Below are 19,343 nucleotides of genomic sequence, written 5' to 3'. Positions count from 1 at the left end.
TGCTGTCATTTTGATTACATGCAGTTGAACATTTTTTAAATTGTATTAGCCATTTGCATGAAATATTCAGAACTTTTGCTCAGTTTTCTCACTATTTAGAGATAAGAAAACTGATTCTGAGAAAGAAAGTGATTTGCCTAAGGTAGTATTTAAGTGGGGGAGAGCAGATTCAGAACTAGTAACAGGTAGATTGCAGTCTGGTGTATTTTTAGTACTTGTGTAGACATGCATACATAGCAACATTAGAATTTGATCATTTGAACTTCCTTGATTATTTGGTTTCTGAATAATATAGTGCGTTTTGTCATGGTGATAGATGATTCTATCGTAATGTAAGCTTCCTTAAATTGCATATGCTTGGACCATATTGTCTTTTAATAGAGCCTTTGACTTGGAACTGTAGATTGTAGGAAATACATGATTGAATTTCTTTAGTATGGTGAATTTTAGTAGTTCATTTGCCAAATGGTATTATGTATCTGGGGATTTTTATTTCCTTGTGGCCTTCTCTTTTGCTAATGATGTGAAGTATTTTTCTTCCTTTCTGTGTCTATTCTTTGTTATTATGAATAACATTTGTTTTGAGCTAGTAAGCATAATATTAACTTTATTTAAATGATAGCATGGATATTTATCTCTAGTTGTAGATACTATACCCCAAGACATAATTTGAGGGAAGTAACCCTAGCAAAAATAGAGATTTATCACAGATCGTTTCCCAGGTAAAGTATTCAGGCTATCATTAAGACTTCATAGCAGGGGTGCCTGGGTGGCTCAGTCGTTAGGCCTCTGCCTTCAGGTCGGTGTGGTCCCAGCGTTCTGGGATCGAGCCCCGCATCGGGCTCCTCCACTGGGAGCCTGCTTCTTCCTCTCCCACTCCCCCTGCTTGTGTTCCCTCTCTCGCTGGCTGTCTCTCTCTCTCTGTCAAATAAATAAATAAATAAATAAATAAATAAATAAATAAATAAAGACTTCATAGCAATATGGTGTATGCTGTTATAATGTGGCCTTAAAATTATATTTGTATTAATGGCAAAAAATAGAGTGATGCTATTAATACCAGGTGTATGTTTTGTAATGGAGGGCTTTTTGGATGTATGAAAACATAAAGCAGTGCTGTTCAGTAGAGCTTCTTGCGGTGATGGAAATGTTCTATATCCACGCTGTGTTACTGCTGTAGCAGTTGAGCATTTGAAGTGTGGCTAGTCCAACCAAAGACTGCATTTTAAATTTTACTTAATTTTAGTTAATTAAATTTAAATAATCAAATGTAGTTAGTGTCTGGTATTGGATAAGCAGAATAAAAGGAGCCTTTCTTACCCACTTATCCAGCTTTCCATGAGGGTTGTAGGGTAATCCAGGCTCATACTTTAATCTTCCTTACCTGCAGTAAGTAGCCTTCTTATCTTTATTTTCAGTACATTTGGATTTTGCTTGTATGATGGAGAAGGTCTTTCTATCCCAGGTTTCCCTCATCACCTCTACCTTTAGTTTTTTAGTTTATCACCATGCCTTTTACTTCGAATTCTTTATATCCTATGTGTCCAGTCAAGAGTGGTAATGTTCTTCAATATGTGTTCTGGCTACTGTTTTTTCCCTAATTTAAGTTTGTGTGTTTTCTCTCTTTGCTGTGACATCAGCACATCCTTTCCCCGCTCATGGAAAAGTAAAGTGATTTTATTTCTTGAAAGGAGATTATGCGACTGAGCAGATTTATTCGTTATCTTACTGGCAACAGCTGCTGAACAGCTGCTGTGTTATCAAGGAGCCAGGTGTTAATCTAATAATTGTAAAAATGTTTGCTGCTGCAAACCTAAGGTATCTATGCATTAGTCCTGGGCAGTGAAGCTTCTTTAGAAGCCTGCCTTTTTAACTTTAATTCCTTGAGGATTCTCTTGAATTCTGGGAATTATATTTTCATTATCTGATTTTGCTCTGATTGAGAAAGACTGATCTCTTCTCAGAATTTTGCTTAACTCAGACTGATGAGATAAGTCATTTCATTTAATAAATATACGTTAAACACCTACTAAGTGCTAGTCATTGTTCTGGGTGCTATGGCAATGAGCAAGGCTGACCAAGTCCTGCTTATTGTTGGATTTATTGTCTAGTTAGGGAAATGGACTTTAAGCAAGAAAACACAGAAGATGTTAGACAGTAATCTGTTTTAAAAAAAATTAGCAGGATAATTTAATAAAGACTAACTAGGCTTGGTCGAGGTCAGTACTTCAGATTTCATAGTTAGGGAAGAGAAAATAACATTTGACATCCAGATACCAAGACAAGATCATATACTGCCCAACCTGACGTAGCAGTCCAAGGAACTTTCCTTTTAACCTTCTAAAGTTCTGCCTCTTCGAGCCTGACAGAAATCTTTATGGAAAGCCCATGGAAAGCATGCTTGTTTAAAAGGGACAAATATATCTCTTCTTTGATCCAACCCCCAAAATGTCTGCCATTTCCAAAGGAAACATACTACTTGACATAATTGCACTTTCAAAGGTAAGTTCCGTAATAGACTTTTGATCTGAAATTGTACTAGACTGATTTCATTTATTTCTTATAAGTTTTATGTACAGTATTTAGTTCTTTATATACCTTTTATGTTCTGCAGAGTATTTGGGATGGAAATTTCATGCACATCACTTTTATAGGTAGGTCTGTTACTATCAAGAGGCAATTTAATGCCTTCATTGGTGTTTTGTTTTGTTTTGTTTTGTTTTGTTTTGTTAGAAATGCTCAGCAAACTGTATGTACAATCCTATGTTATAAGGTACTGGGATCACTGAACTGGAATTAGAGGTACGGTGGTGGTCACAGATAACAGTATCTGTTTTTTTCTCTTAAGTTTAGTTCTATATGAGACAGAAATCCTCCCCATTTGTAGGCAATTTTGTCCTGTAAATACATAGGTTGGAAACAGGAAAACAGGAATTAAGCCTGACAGACTCTGCTTTTGACCAAAAGAGTAGGTCCCTGCATCACTACAGATATTCTGGCTTTCTACATCTTCCTCTGTCTTCCTCATTGCTAGATGTGTCTCATAGACATCCTTAGAAGAGGAGAACATCAGGATTTCATTAGACCCTGGAGCTGACCTGTTCACCTTATAGTAAATAATGTTATAATGATCTCAAAAGATGATGAGAAGGCATTAGATGAAATTCAACAGTCTGTTTTAAAAAAACACACAAATAGGAGCACAAGTAGAGATAGACGGTCATTTTTTAAACCTTTTTAAAAAGAAATTTCAGTCAAGAAACATCGTTACGCTTAACATTTGAAACTTTTCTAATAAATAGTCGTACATCGTGCCCACTATCATTACAGTTTCTTGACACTTGATATTCTGGACATACCAACCAATAGTATTTGAAAAGTGAAAAATATGATATAATAATATTGAAAAGGAGGAGGAGGACTTAGTTTTTGGAAGTATACAAGAAAGTCATTAGCCATAAATTTCAGCATGATGTTTTCTTGTGTTCAAATGATACGCTCTAAAGGATGCATTTATAATAGCAATAAAAGATAATAAGTAACAAAGAATTTATAATAGCAAATAAGGTATGAGATAGCTTCAAATAAACCTAAGGACTATTTAGGATCTAAGATAATCTAATTAAGTGTGATTTTAATCAATACTAACAAGACTAATATGATATGACAGAATGGTTTTAAAGTTTGTCCAGTGAAGTAAACATGAGAATAGTTATTAGAAAAATTCCAGGGGGAAAATATGGATGGAATGCATAGAGGAACTAGCCTTATTCCAAAATATTAAACATGTAATGAAAGGCTCAGTTGTTGAAATAGTTTAGTACTGACACTGAAATAGATTAGTAGACCTGAATGGAGATTGCAGTAAAAAACCCAAATATATAAGTACATTTAGTATGTGTTAAAATTTATTTTTCATATCAGTAGGGGAAAAAAGGGATTATTCTATAACACTTGGGAATAATTGGCCAGTAATATGGATAAAGATAAAGCCGATCTGTGCCTTGTTTTTAAACAAGAATAAAATTACGAATGGTCCAAATATGCAAGTATTAAAAATGAAATTGGAGAAGCAGTGGAGATATGAGTGAATTTAAAAAGTGATTTTGTTATAGGGAAGATCTTTCTCTCTGTGACATAAGTCTCAAAAGCCAAAAAAAAAAAGCTTGATATATTTAACTACATAAAAATTAAAATGCTGAAGTTCATTAAGCAACTTAAATACTAAAAACCATTCTGGGAGGAAAGGGAGTGGATATTTTCTTCATATTTGGTAAAGGGCAAATGTTCTTTAACCTAAAGTTCTCTTATAAATTAATAAAAAGATACACCCTCTGAAAGAAAAATGTGTAAAATATACAAACGATTCATAAACACAATTGGATATCCAGGAAACCTACAAGGATGCACAGTCTTCCTGATTCATGAAGAAGTTAAAATAAAAGCAAGATGTTATTTTATATTGTAGACCTATCACACTGGCAAGGATTTAAAGTTTGCTTCTCAGTGATGGCATGAATGTGAGAAAACCTCTCATCATTTGTGGAATTGGTAATTGACAGAACCTTTTGGAAAAGAAACCTGGTCGTATATGTCAAAATTAAAAGTGTTTGTATATTTGGATCTAGCAGTTCCACTTACAGGGATTTATCACAGGAGTTACATGAAGGTGTAGGTGAACGATGGTTCATTTTATCATTGTGTGTAATGACAAAAATTAAAGAGAGACATGTTTTATCAGGTGACTGGTGTTAAGTTACAGTCTATACAGTGATACACTGTTAGAATGTTTGAAAAATTAGATGTTTATGTTTTGGTGTAGAAAGGTGTACAAAATACAATCGATAAAAAGGATAGCTTGCATTATAATGTGGATATAAGTAAAACATTTTACAATTAGAAATGTAAAGTTTAAATCTGCATGGTAAATGTATTTGAAAGATAAACTGTTAACAGCTGTCTATGGAGAAGGATGGGGGGTTGAAAGTAATAAGATAGGGGAATTTTTGCTTTTTACTCTGAGTCCTTCTGTACTACTAATTTTTTCCTTTTTTAAAAAACAGGAGTATTTTATATTTTAAAGTTAAAAGAAATCAAAACAGTATCAGAGTTTAGATCTATACCAAACATAATTAATATCTTGTGGACCTTTATTCCTCTTAATAGAAAATACAAAACAGGAACTTTTAATTCTGTGGCCAAATATTTATTTATTTGAGAATAACATTGATTTTGCATTCTAAGTGTTCATGATATTTGGTTTACCCTCCTCCTCAGTTCAGTGGTTTTCCCAAAAGATCTAACAGCACTTTCTCTCTGGAGACTTCCTTTTCCTTTGTTCTACCTACATGATCCTGACTTTATTTAATAACCAGTGGGCTTTGTCTCAGTCCAAAAGTAGGGAAAGTTTTTGCTCTACCTTTAAAAAAAATGTTTATTTATTAATTTTTAAAATTTTAATAATTAACGTATAATGTATTATTTGTTTTAGGGGCACATGTCTGTGATTCATCAGTCTTACACAACACACAGTACTCACCAAAACACATACCCTTCCCAGTGTCCATCACCCAGCCACTCTATCCCTCCCACCTCCCCTCCCCTCCAGCAACCCTCAGTTTGTTTCCTGAGATTAAGAGTCTCTTATGGTTTGTTTCCCTCTCTGGTTTCATCTTTTTTCATTTTTTCCTCTATTCCCCTATGATCCTCTGCCTTGTTCTCAAATTCTACATATCAGTGAGATCATATGATAATTGTCTTTCTCTGATTGACTTATTTCGTTTAGCATAATACCCTCTTGTTCCATCCACATTGTTGCAAATGGCAAGATTTCATTTTTTGATGGCTGCATAATATTCCAGTGTGTGTGTGTGTGTGTGTGTGTGTGTGTGTGTGTGTGTGTGTATACCACATCTTCTTTATCCATTCATCTGTTGAAGAACATGTGGGCTCTTTCCATAGTTTGGCTGTTGTGGACATTGCTGCTATAAACATTGGGGTTCAGGTGCCTCTTTGGATCACTACATTTGTATCTTTGGGGTAAATACCCAGTAGTGCAATTGCTGGGTCATAGGGTAGCTCTATTTTCAACTTTTTGAAGATCTTCCATACTGTTTTCCAGAGTGGCTGCACCAGCTTACATTCCCACCAATAGTGTAGGAGGGTTCCCCTTTCTCTGCATCCTCACCAACATCTGTCATTTCCTGACTTGTTAATTTTAGCCATTCTGACTGGTGTGAGGTGATGTCTTAGTGTGGTTTTGATTTATATTTCCCTGATGCCGAGTGATGTTGATCACTTTTTCATGTGTCTGTTGACCGTTTGGATGGCTTCTTTGCAGAAATGTCTGTTCATGTCTTCTGCCCATTTCTCGATTGGATTATTTGGGTTTTGGATGTTGAGTTTGTTAAGTTTTTTATAGATTTTGGATGCTACCCCTTTATTTGATAAGTCATTTGCAAATATCTTCTCCCATTCTGTTGGTTGTCTTTTGGTTTTGTTGACTGTTTCCTTTGCAGTGCAAAAGCTTTATATCTTGATGAAGTCCCAGTAGTTCATTTTTGCCTTACTTCCCTTGCCTTTGGTGATGTGTCTAAGAAGTTGCTGCGGTTGAGGTCACAGAGATTGTTGCCTGTTTTCTCCTCAAGGATTTTGACGGATTCCTGTCTTGCATTTAGGTCTTTCATCCATTTTGAGTCTATTTTTGTTTATGGTGTAAGGAATTCTTCTGCATATGGCCGTCCAATTTTCCCAACACCATTTATCGAAGAGACTGTCTTTTTTCCATTGGATATTCTTTCCTGCTTTGTTGAAGATTAGTTGACCATAGAGTTGAGAGTCCATTTCTGAGTTCTCTATTCTGTTCCATTGATCTATTTGTTTTTGTGCCAGTGCCATACTGTCTTGATGATTACAGCTTTGTAATAGAGCTTGAAGTCTGGAATTGTGGTTCCACTAGCTTTGGGTTTCTTTTTCAACATTCCTCTGGCTATTCGGGGTCTTTTCTGGTTCCATACAAATTTTAGGATTATTTGTTCCATTTCTGTGAAAAAAGTTGATGGTATTTTGATAGGGATTGTATTGAATGTGTAGATTGCTCTAGGTAGCATAGACATTTTCACAATATTTGTTCTTCTAATCCATGAGCATGGAATGTTTTTCCATTTTTTTTGTGTGTCTTCCTCAATTTCTTTCATGAGTATTCTGTAGTTTTCTGAGTACAGATCCTTTGCCTCTTTGGTTAGATTTATTTCTAGGTTCTTATGGTTTTGGGTGCAGTTGTAAATAGGATCAACTCCTTAATTTTTCTTTATTCTGTCTCGTTGTTGTATAGAAATGCAACTGATTTCTCTGCATTGATTTTATATCCTGCCACTTTACTGAATTCCTGTATGAGTTCTAGAAGTTTTGTGGTGGAGTCTTTTGGGTTTTCCACATAAAGTATCATATCATCTGGAGAGAGTGAGAGTTTGACTTCTTTGCCAATTTGGATGCCTTTTATTTCTTTTTGTTGTCTGATTGCTAATGCTAGGACTTCTGGTACTTCGTTGAACTGCAGTGGTGATAGTGGACAACCCTGCTGTGTTCCTGACCTTAGGGGGAAAGCTCTCAGTTTTTCCCCATTGAGAATGATATTCGCTGTGAGTTTTTCGTAGATGGCTTTTATGATATTGAGGTATGTTCCCTCTATCCCTACACTGTGAAGAGTTTTAATCAAGAAAGGATGCTGTACTTTGTCAAATGCTTTTTCTGTATCTACTGAGAGGATCATATAGTTCTTGTCCTTTCTTTTATTAAGGTAGTGTATCACATTGATTTGCAGATGTTGAACCAACCTTGCTGCCCAGGAATAAATCTCGCTTGGTCATGGTGAATAATGCTTTTAATATACAGTTGGATCCTATTGGCTAGTATTTTGGAGAGAATTTTTTGCATCCATGTTCATCAGGAATATTGGTCTCTTATTCTTTTTGGTGGGGTCTTTGTCTGGTTTTGGGATCAAGTTAATGCTGGCCTCATAAAATGAGTTTGGAAGTTTTCATTCCATTTCTGTTTTTTGGAACAGTTTCAGAAGAATAGGTATTAATTCTTCTTTGACTGTTTGGTAGAATTCCCCTGGGAAGCCATCTGGCCCTGGGCTCTTGTTTGTTGGGAGATTTTTGATTACTGTCTCAATTTCCTTGCTGGTTATGGGTCTGTTCAGGTTTTCTGTTTCCTCCTGGTTCAGTTTTGGTATTTTATACTTTCTCTAGGAATGCATCCATTTCTTCTAGATGGTCTAATTTGTTGGAGTATAGTTGCTCATAATACGTTCTTATAATTGTATTTCTTCAGTGTTGTTTATAATCTCATTCATTGATGATTTTATTTATTTGGATCCTTTCTCTTTTCTTTTTGATAAGTCTGGCCAGGGATTTATTTATCTTATTAATTATTTCAAAGAACCAGCTCCTAGTTTTGTTGATCTGTTCTGCTGTTCTTTTGGTTAATATTTCATTGATTTCTGCTCTGATCTTTATTATTTCTCTTCTGCTGGGTTTAGGCTTTATTTGCTGTTCTTTCTCCAGTTCCTTTAGGTGTAGGGTTAGGTTGTGTATTTGAGACCTTTCTTGTTTCTTGAGAAAGGCTTGTATTGCTACATACTTCCCTCTTAGGTCTGCCTTTGCTGCATCCCAAAGATTTTGAACGATTGTGTTTTCATTTTCATTTGTTTTGAGTTTCAAAGCATTGTGGTCCAGAAAATATGCATGGAATGATCCCATCTTTTGGTACCAGATGAGACCTGATTTGTGACCCAGTATGTGATCTATTCTGGAAAATGTTCCATGTGCTCTAGAGAAGAATGTGTGTTCTCTAGCATGGAATGTTCTGAATATATCTGTGAAGTCCATCTGGTCCAGTGTGTCATTTAAAGCCTTTATTTCCTTGTTGATCTTTTGCTTAGATGATCTTTCCATTTCAGTGAAGGGGTGTTAAAGTCCCCTACTATTATTGTATTATTGTCATTGTATTTCTTCGATTTTGTTATTAATTGGCTTATATAATTGGCTGTTCCCATGTTAAGGGCATAAATTTTTATAATTGTTAGATCTTCTTGTTGGATATACCCTTTCAGTATGATATAGTGTCCTTCTCCATCTCTTATTACAGTCTTTGGTTTAAAATCTAGTTTGTCTGATATAAGGATTGCCACCCCAGCTTTCTTTTGATGTCCGTTAGGATGATAAATGGTTTTCCACCCCATCACTTTACATCTGGAGGTGTCTTTGTGTCTAAAATGAGTCTCTGGCAGACAGCATATCAACGGGTATTGCTTTTTTATCCGATCTGATACCCTGTGTCTTTCGATTGGGGCATTTAGCCCATTTACATTCAGGGTAGCTATTGAAAGATATGAATTTAGTGCCATTATATTGCCTGTAAGGTGACTGTTACTATATATTGTCTCTGTTCCTTTCTGGTCTATGTTACTTTTGGGCTGTCTCTTTGCTTAGAGGACCCCTTTCAATATTTCTTGTAGGGCTGGTTTGATGATCACACATTCTTTTAGTTTGTTTGTCCTGGAAGCTTTTTATCACGCCTTCTATTTTCATTGACAGCCTAGCTGGATAAAGTATTCTTGGCTGCATATTTTTCTCATTTAGTACCTGAACATATCATGCCAGTCCTTTCTGACCTGCCAGGTCTCTGTGGATAGGTCTGCTGCCAGTCTAATGTTTCTACCATTGTAGGTTAGAGACCTCTTGTCCCAGGCTGCTTTCAGGATTTTCTCTTTGTCTCTGAGATTTGTAAGTTTTACTATTAGATATCGGAGTGTTTACCTATTTTTATTGATTTTGAGGGGGGTTCTTTGTGCCTCCTGGATTTTGATGCCTGTTTCCTTCCCCAAATTTGGGAAGTTCTCTATAATTTGCTCCAGTATACCTTCTGCCCCTCTCTTTCTTCTTCTTCTGGGATCCCAATTACTCTAACATTGTTTTGCTTTATGGTATCACTTACCTCTCCGATTCTCCCCTTGTGATCCAGTAGTTGTTTATCTCTCTTTTTCTCAGCTTCTTTATTCTCCATCATTTGGTCGCCTGTGTCACTAATTCTCTCTTCTGCGTCATATATCCTAGCAGTTAGAGCCGCCATTTTTTGATGACATCTCATTAATAGCCTTTTCGATTTCAACTTGGTTAGATTTTATTTCTCCAGAAAGGAATTCTCTAGTGTCTTCTATGCTTTTTTCAAGCCCAGCTTGTATCTTCATAATCATTATTCTGAACTCTAGTTCTGACATCTTACTAATGTCCTTATTGAGTAGGTCCCTGGCATTTGGTACTGCCTCTTGTTCTATTTTTTGAGGTGAGTTTTTCTGTTTTGTCATTTTGTTGAGAGAAGAATAAATGAATAAGAACAAAATTTTGCTAAAAGGGTAACAATGACTCCAGAGAAATATGCACTAAACAAATCAGAAGAGACCCAAAACTGGGGGGAAAAAGGAAAAAAAAAAAGTGAATGGATCAGGGGGGTGAATGGAACAGAGCCACATACTAGATTTTGGGTCTATTTTGGTCTGTTAGAAGAAACTGCATCCCAAAATTTTAAAGATAGAAAAACTTACACATATACAAAAATAAGATTAAATACAATGAAGGGATAGAATGTATCTGTAAAAATTAAATTAAAAAAGATTTTAAAAAGGAGTTGATAAAATAAGAAATTGGTTGAAAAGGGAAAGAAGAAAAATTTTTTCAAAAAGAAGAAATAAAGAAAATTTAAAAAAAATTAAAGTTGAAAAACTAAAGAATCATGGGGCAAATGCCATGAATTCTATGTGCTGTATTCCCTTAGCTCTGGAGTTTTGCAGTTCTCATTGATTGGTAAACTTGGTCGTGGCAGGATGCTCTTGCTGATCTTCTGGTGGAGGGGCCTGTTGGATTGATTCTCAAATGTCTTTGCCCCAGGCGGAATTGCACTGCCCTTGCTAGGGGCCAGGCTAAGTCATCTGCTCTGGTTTGCTCTCTGTGGCTTTTGTTCCCTGAAAGCTTTCTGCACAGCTTTAGAGGATGAGAGTGAAAATGGCGGCCTCCCAATCTCTAGCCCTGGAGCCGGTAGCTCGGGGCCCCACTCCTCAGTGAGCCCACAGAAAAGCAGTCAATCACTCCTGTGTCTCTGGTCTCTGGCCGCACTCCGTGCTCACCCAGCCTGTGACCACTGTTTCTGTCTCTGACACACGGCCCTGTTTGGAGTGTCTAAACCCAGCGGATTCCTGTGGTACGCTCCTGGCGGAAGGGGAGTCTCCTCCGGTCTGCCGCTTGTTGGGCCCCTTCTCTTCGACAGTTCACGGTTTATGGCCACCCTGAGCTGAGAGCCCACTCCTCAGCTCACTCTTTGCAGCCGGCTTCCCCGCTCCAGTACCTGGGAGCTCTGCTGCACTCAGGCACCCCCAGTCTTTCTGTGACCCCGAGGGTCCTAAGACCACACTCTCCCAGCGAGGGTTCCACACCCTCGCTTAGCCACCAGAGCAACGTCCCTTACCAGAGCAGACTTCTAAAAGTTCCGATTTTAAGTGCTCCGTTGCTCTGTCCCTTGCCAGTAGCCAGCGGATGGAGACTCCCTCCCTTCTGTGGTGTATCCCATATATCGCCTTAGATTTACGTTTCTGCACCTCCTACCTTGCAGAAAGTAGTCGCTTTTCTGTTCATAGAGTTGCTGTTATTCTTTTCTTCATTTTCCGGTTAAGTTTGTAGGTATTCAGAATTGTTGATAGCTATCTAGCTGAATTCCTGGGACCAGACAAAATTTAGTTCTCCTACCCCTCCGCCATCTTGGACTCTCCAGTTTTTGCTGTAGTTTAACTGTGATTTGGTTAGTCAGTGGGTCAGATTTCAGATTTCATCACTATACTTCTGGGTTAGAAAATGCCATTCGCTATTTATAAGACATACCCACCCTAGAAGCAGAAGGCAGTGTGATTTGCTCTCTAAAATATCATGAAAGCCCTTCTGTCTGCAGTCTCCCAACATTGTAGTTCGCTATTCTTGTATTTAACTGGTGTGGGAGTTCTTTCTCTAAGAACTTCTTCTTAACAAGGCTATTCCATGTCATATGTTCTTTACCAGTTCTAACAACTATACTCCCTTCTCTATTTTAATACATACATGGACCACTTTCAAACCATGGTCTTGCCAAGAAAAAACTATCCATATTTACTATGCAAAAATGACAAGTAGTTGTCCTCTCCCTAAAAGTACTCAAAAAAATTCTGACATATAAAACACAATCATTTCCTCCAACACCATCCAGAATAACTGTACAGAAGTTAAGTCTTCTGCATGGAGTTGGTTGAGACCTTTAGTGTGGTTGTTCATAAGTAATTCTTGATCAGAAAATAGCATCTCCCAGAAGCAAGTTATACTTTAACTCTGGTTATATGGTTTGTTAAAAACCTTGTTTGAGTCCCTGAAGAGGAAAATGATTACCCATGATCCATTCATCTGTAATACACTATATTGTTTAGGTTTTTCCCATCTTTTTCAACATTTCTTCAGAAGTTATCTTTCTCCTCCCAAGCCAACTCCTAACATGCCAGTAGTAGGATCTTTACACCTTCATACCTTCTTAAGGAAGAACTTCCTTCTAAAAGTTAATTGTGGTCTTTTGGCAAAGGTCAAAAATAGAAAGTTCTGTTTGTTTAGTTTAAAGCCTAAGGTCGGTATTATTCTTAGATTTCTCTTCAACTCTATCTCTACTTCAACATCTAGTTTCTATAGCAACTGAGGTATAGTTAGTAGCTGGGTCAGAAAAGAGGAATTTTATATGTAAAGGTATTTAGTTTTTAACATAGAGAAAGAAGATACCAGGCAACACTTCACAGCTTTTCCAGGTGGAGCCCATGTTTTGTTTCTCAGGAATTCTAGATTTTTTTCCTGAAGAGGCCAGACACTTCCTCTTTTTCAAACAGCCCCAGAAAACAGCCCCAGAAAAGATTGCTGTTTCTCTTTTCAACTATTTAATCCTTTTCAAATTAATTAACCAAATTAAGATAGCTAAGAGAGAGAACTCTTCTGTGGAGAAATTGTAGTGACCAGTAGAATTATTTCTCTGGGAATCACTTAGCAAAATGCCTTTTTTTTTTTTTACCTTGGATTCCTTAACCATTGATGGCTTTTTTGTTTTTTGTCTCATTTAAGTACGATTGGGAAAATCTGGGTACTTTTGTCCGTGTTCTTAGTCTAGCTGGATTAAGGTATAGATGCTGTTGTATCACTCATGTGGGGAAATACTGGAGGTGGAAGAAATACTGTCAGACACTAAAAAGGATAATATCGAAGAGATGGTGTAAGTGCTTAAGGTTACATCTTGAGAAATGTTTATATACTTTAAATGGGAATGATGTCCTATTTTTTTTTTTTTTAGTTGTTCAAACTGGAGGAAGATCAATGCTTTTTTTATATTATAGGAACTACCTTCTGTTGAAGAACTCACTATTATTCTGCCTGAAGATATTGAATTAAAGCCTCTTGGGATGGTTTCAAGTATTATTGAGCAATTAGGTATGTAAATAATTTTATGAATAAAATTACATCCAAATATGCATTCATCAAATCAAAGACTTTATGACTAGTGCATTTTCTGTGAAATATGTAATAATACTTCATTTTATAGTCATTAAGTTTGAGTAGATAAATTCATTTTTAAAAACTTATTATGTTAGTCACCATACAGCACATCATTAGTTTTTGATGTAGTATTCCATGATTCATTGTTTGCGTATAACACCCAGTGTTCCATGCCATATGTGCCCTCCTTAAATTCATTTTTTACTTATATACGTAACTCATAAATGCGATGTCTTTTTTAAAATTCAAAGTCTGCTTTTACTGACATTTCTCCAGAACTTTGATTTGGTATGTTTGTTTTTTATTGCTATTGAGTTGCTACAAATTTAGTGGCTTTAAACAAGATAAATTTGTTGTTTTATAGTTCTGTGAGCCAGAAGTCTGATGTAGGTCTCACTGGGCTAAAATCAAGGGGTGCGTCAGGGCTGAGTTCCTTTCTGAAGACTCTAGGGGAGAATCTGTTTTCTTGAGCCTTTCAGCTTCTAGATGCTGCCTGTATTCCTTGGCTCATGTCTCCCTTCCTTCATCTTCAAAGCCAGTAATATACCTTCTCTGTGACCCTTCTCCCTTCATCACATCTCTCCCTGACCAAAGCCTGGAAAGATTATCTGCTTTTAAGGACTCTTTAGTTTGGGCCTACATGAATAATCCAGGATAATCTCCCCATTTCAAGTTCCTTAACCTTATTCGCATCTGCAAAATCTTTTTTTTTTTTTTTTAATGTAAGGTAGGACCTTGATAATCACATCTGCAAAATTCTTTTTTTTTTTAAATGTAAGGTAGCATATTTATAAGTTCAGAGATTAGGGTGTGTGGGTGTCTTTTGGTGGGGGGAACATTATTCTGCCTACTGCCTTTGATTTTTATTTTAGAAACATGTAAATTAGAAAGTTCTGTGATTTAATACCATGAAATATAAAGCTGTTGGTTATAAGAGAACTCAATATTACAAATTTCTTTTAGCCCCAGGTTGTGACGTAGGTATACTAAAGGCCTTGAAGTTCATGTAAGCTACCATTAGCTCTCATAGTAAGAACCATCTGAAAGTAGAACTCAGAGTGGACAAAGTCAAAGGATATTTGAACTGGATAAAAGACCTTAGATTACCCACCAGCCCCCTTAGTTGACAGGGCTTAAGGGACACAGAAAAACCCAACTCACTTTCCCTTATGATCAGTTGTATATTGGGACAGTGGTGGTAGAAATTGGACTTTTAACCTTTTTCTAACAGTGCCCATATCAATATTTTTAAAAGTTTATACTTCTATAATTTTATGCTTTTGAAATTTATTAATCAAAATTCTGATTAAAGTGAAACCTTTTTTTTTTTTTTACACAAAAATCATGATTATTAAAACTCTGTACTTGATTCTTGGGTCATTACATTTACTGGTATTTGAGTTATCTTATGGCATTTAATAATATGCATAAATAAGTTAAATAAGTAATCATTTGGTTACATAGTGTGGGTTGAGCATTTATTAGACTTGATGTATGTAGAAAAAATAAAGATCATAATGTTTATCAAGAAAAAAATGTGAACTATACGATATGCATAGGATAATGCTTTCTAAAGATATTGTTTTGACTAGCATACCCTAATAGACTAACAAAATTCTCAGGTTGCTGGGAATAAAGACTCACTGAAAATCAGTACATGCTACCCTGTTTTGAGAGCCTAAAATATCTAACATGATTTGGACCAAATTACAAAAGAGAAAATATAATTTAAAGTATTAGTACATGAAGCAAAAAATCTGTGAGTTCAAATAAGAACCCCAGGAGAAAAAGAAAGGATTTGGCTTTGTATTCTACAATTGTTCTGCAAGTTAGGCTGGCTTGTTTTTCTTTCTCTCTCTTTATTTAATTTGGAAAATACAAGAGGCTAGTTAGATATTATCCACCTAGGTAGAAGTAGAGAGATTTCATGAAGTTAAGGATCTTGTACTAGTAGATTCTTTGACTGTTGATAGCTGTGGAAATTTTTATCAATGTATGGTACAAACTTTAGGTTGATGTGTATCCAGCTACCTGCAACTACCACCTAGAATCATAATAAAAAAAGAGTGGATTTCTTCAGGCTGTGGAAACACAGTCAGTAGTTGTGTTCTTAAAGGAAGAGCATTGGAACTAGGGATCTAGGTTAATCTAGGTTCTGGTGATGACTTGGTCTGGAATTAGCCATGTAATAGTTAATCTCTTAAGTCCTGTTTTCTCATCTTTCTCATCTTTCTATAAAATGAGGGAATTGGATTAGGTGATCTTTTATTTTCATGTAATTTGATTCTTGGGAAGGGTATTAGGGAGGAGAAATGATTGAAAATGAATGCTGTGTTAGTGCTCACTATCATTATCAATCCTTACTCATCATCTTTATTCCAGAAACAGATGTAACTCAAAAAATGATCTATTACTCCACATGTATGTTCAGAACTTAGAAGAACTGTTATAATTAATTGGATACAGTTGAAATTTTTAAAATGAATTTTAATAACCTTAACTAACATTTCATTTCTCAAATGGACATGGCATTATCTGTGTAATGTGGCAAGTATTCATGCTTTTTGCTCTAATTTTCAAGAGCCTGTTGTTTGTTTTCTCTCTTTGTTATGGTAGCTTGGTTGTTTTAACATTTGTGGCCCTTACAGAAATTGGAGATTATGATAGACTAGTGGGATAATGCTGTTGGATTTTGAGAAGAATGATAAAAATTACTGTGAGTTCTATCATTCTTCATTTATTCAGAGGAAGATGCTTTTGGGAAGTCTTTAGCCTTTTCATAGATCAATAAGTACTCAGTACTTTGTAGAAAATAATTTCTAGAGTGAGAAAGAAGACTTAATTTTTCCTAAAACAGGAGTGATGTGACTAAATGTGATTGTACTTTTTTGGGTAAAAATTGCTTGGGAAAATGTACATGACTTAAATTTATTGACTTTTTAGTGGGTGATACAAATTTTCTGTGAGAATTTGTACTTTAGTTTTTATTTCTTAGAGTTATAGCTTTTATATTAAATAAAAATATGTAGAATGTATTTCCTCATGCCACTTGATAATAAAGAGACCGTTGTTTTAAGAGGAATAGTTACTGAGGTACTGTTATCTCACCTTAAATTTCGTTTTAAATTATGTTGGAGTTAAAAATTCCCACTTAAATTTTACATTATCTTCTGATTAAATCTTGAAATAATCTCCTTTGTTTCATTTTTCAGTTATAATTGAATCTATGACTAACCTACCTCCGGTTAATGAGGAGACTGTAATTTTTAAAAGTGATCGACAGGCAGCAGGAAAGGTTTGTAAAAAAAAAAAAAAAAAATATTCACATCTTAAAATTATTCTGTTTCTTTGTTGATTGGTTTTTCTGACTTTCCCTATCTGTCCTAAAAAGAATTTGTTAGTTTTAGTAGATGAGCAGTCTAGAGCTCTGAAGTTTTAATTTATTCCTGACTTTTTCAATACTTCATGTCTGTTGGTACACAGTTTTTTCCTGTTTGTCAGGTACCTTGTGAAGCAGTGGGTCTACATATTGAATACCTCCAGGTACTCAAAGTTGAGTGCAGCAAACTTTGTATAGTGTAGTAGTTCTTAACTTTTTTTTGGTTTGTGAGTCCCCTTTGAATGGGGCCTCTCAAAATGTTTTTAGACTTTGGCTTCCTTATGTGGCATTTTTAGAGTGGAAAAAAAAGGGGGGGAAAGATTTCAGCAATAGCTACAAAGTGTCACTGTAAACACATTCTGGGGAATTATGAGAATGTGTACTTCAGTACTCACCAAAAAGTCAAGTCCCTTATAACATCTTTCGAATGGAACAATTCTGCATGTCCATCTTTAATATGGAAGACTACACATTTTACCCAGTAAATATGCAATTTTGAGCCGTCAGCAGAAGATGTAAAACCTCTAAGATCAAGAATGTAAATACCGGGGCGCCTGGGTAGTGCAGTTGTTAAGCGTCTGCCTTCGGCTCAGGGCGTGATCCCAGCGTTCTGGGATCGAGCCCCACATCAGGCTCTTTCGCTGGGAGCCTGCTTCTTCCTCTCCCACTCCCCCTGCTTGTGTTCTCTCTCTCTCTGGCTGTCTTTCTGTCAAACAAATAAATAAAATTTAAAAAAAAATGTAAATATCAACTAAGTGTTCCTTTTTTGGCATAGGGGTAATTTTATTCACCTCCACATTCTCTATTCCACAAAGTACAATGCTTTGTAAATTGTAAGTGCTAGGTAAATGGGTACTGTGTTGAAAACAAACAAAAATAAGAAAATAAGAAACCAGCTGCTATCTTTGGGGAAGTCACTTTTTGGGGTTTATTTTTTTCCAGATAACTAGTAGTTGGCTTCCTTTTTGTTCTAGGAGATACAATTAATTTACATCTAATCAGAAAAAAAGCATATCTTTTTAATTATATTATTGGGTCATTCTTATAATTTTCCCTTTTACATGATATTTCCTATTGTCCCATTCTAACACACAGATTAGAAAGGTCAGATTTTTATCTGGTTCCTGCCTACCTTGTACTACCTACATACTTTTTTGGTTTTGTTTCTGTTTTTGTTCAATTGACAGGCTAATTTACCAAAGAGAAACGAGTGATTTAGGATTGCAAAGCAATCAGTGACAGAATTAATTGGAGTCTAGAGCTAATATATTTTGGCAATTCTTGAGAAAGTTTGTGAGGGGAAGAAAGACTTTAATGCCTAAAGGATGGTGCTGTACTTTTTCCCCTTTCAGATACCTAAGCTCAGTCTTTTTGTTTCAAGTATGAGTTCTGCTAGTACCTTTGTAAGTGGTTGGAGATTCACTAGGGTGCTTAACCTCAGAGAAGGTTGAGAGAGAAAAGGGATGGGAAATGAGTCCGTGACTGTGCCATGAGTAGCTCTCCATGCGCATTGGTGTGTTTACTTCTTTAGGAGAAACCAGTATTCTGCTCTGGTACAAAGGCAGAGCATTTTTCGCTGTCCTCCAGAAAGTAGTAGAAGATGGGAGAGGAGCAGAGGGAGTGGAAACTTATTTCCTGGTTTTCTGACTCATTTGAAACTGATTATTTCCATAATTCCTTTTATTTATGATTTTCATGACAGTTATCTTTTTCTTTAAGTAGCTAGCTGAGACGATTTTAATTTCAAAATACCCAACACTTTGCTAATTAAAAACCTCTGAATTCACATTTCTTATATCCCTCAATACATTTGAATTTTTAGTTCTATAATTGTGACTAATTATGTTAATATTCAGCTCTTTTGTCATTTGACTTTGAAAGGAGTCAGATAAAAATGTAACATTTATGCCTGTAACTTTAGTTATAAGTCTAGAAGGAAAAATTAAATCTATTTCTAAATTTTACATAGCTTTGTAAATTCAAGAAGTGACAAGCCTTTAAAAAAATATTTGATTATATATCTAAGTGCTGTGACATGATTCCCCAAAATAATGGTGCAGGGGTGGGGAGGGTTGGGACTATGAGCTAAACAAACCAGTGACCAGAAAATGAAATTGAATCTGTTTTCGATCTTAGATCTATGTACTAAATTAGTTTTAACTTCAGTGTCAAACCTTTTTCATCCTTTCTTTTCCCTCTACTCTTCAGCAATTAAAATGAGCCACAGTGATACAATATTTTATATATCTTTTTAAATTCATTGAAATTCTAAGCAAGTGGAATTATCCCCATTTACTCAAAAATCACAAAGTTTTAAAAAGGAACAAAATTAAGTTTACAATCTATTTAGTCTGTCT

General features: G+C 35.7%; 1 protein-coding gene across 1 annotated transcript in view; it reads left to right on the top strand.

Annotated features, from left to right (window-relative positions):
* The window catches only part of NAF1 (nuclear assembly factor 1 ribonucleoprotein), a 46,908-nt gene that overhangs the window by 11,984 nt on the left and 15,581 nt on the right, over positions 1-19,343 (top strand). Inside the window, exons 3-4 of the mRNA XM_026499589.4 lie at positions 13,448-13,541; positions 16,820-16,902. Coding sequence (XP_026355374.1) covers positions 13,448-13,541; positions 16,820-16,902 — 177 coding nt within the window. The remainder of the gene's footprint in view (positions 1-13,447; positions 13,542-16,819; positions 16,903-19,343) is intronic.

This window comes from Ursus arctos, unplaced genomic scaffold (assembly GCF_023065955.2).
Source record: "Ursus arctos isolate Adak ecotype North America unplaced genomic scaffold, UrsArc2.0 scaffold_11, whole genome shotgun sequence".
Classification (NCBI taxonomy): Eukaryota; Metazoa; Chordata; class Mammalia; order Carnivora; family Ursidae; genus Ursus; species Ursus arctos.
Note: the sequence above shows the minus strand (reverse complement) of the source record. Positions and strands in the feature narration are given on the sequence as shown.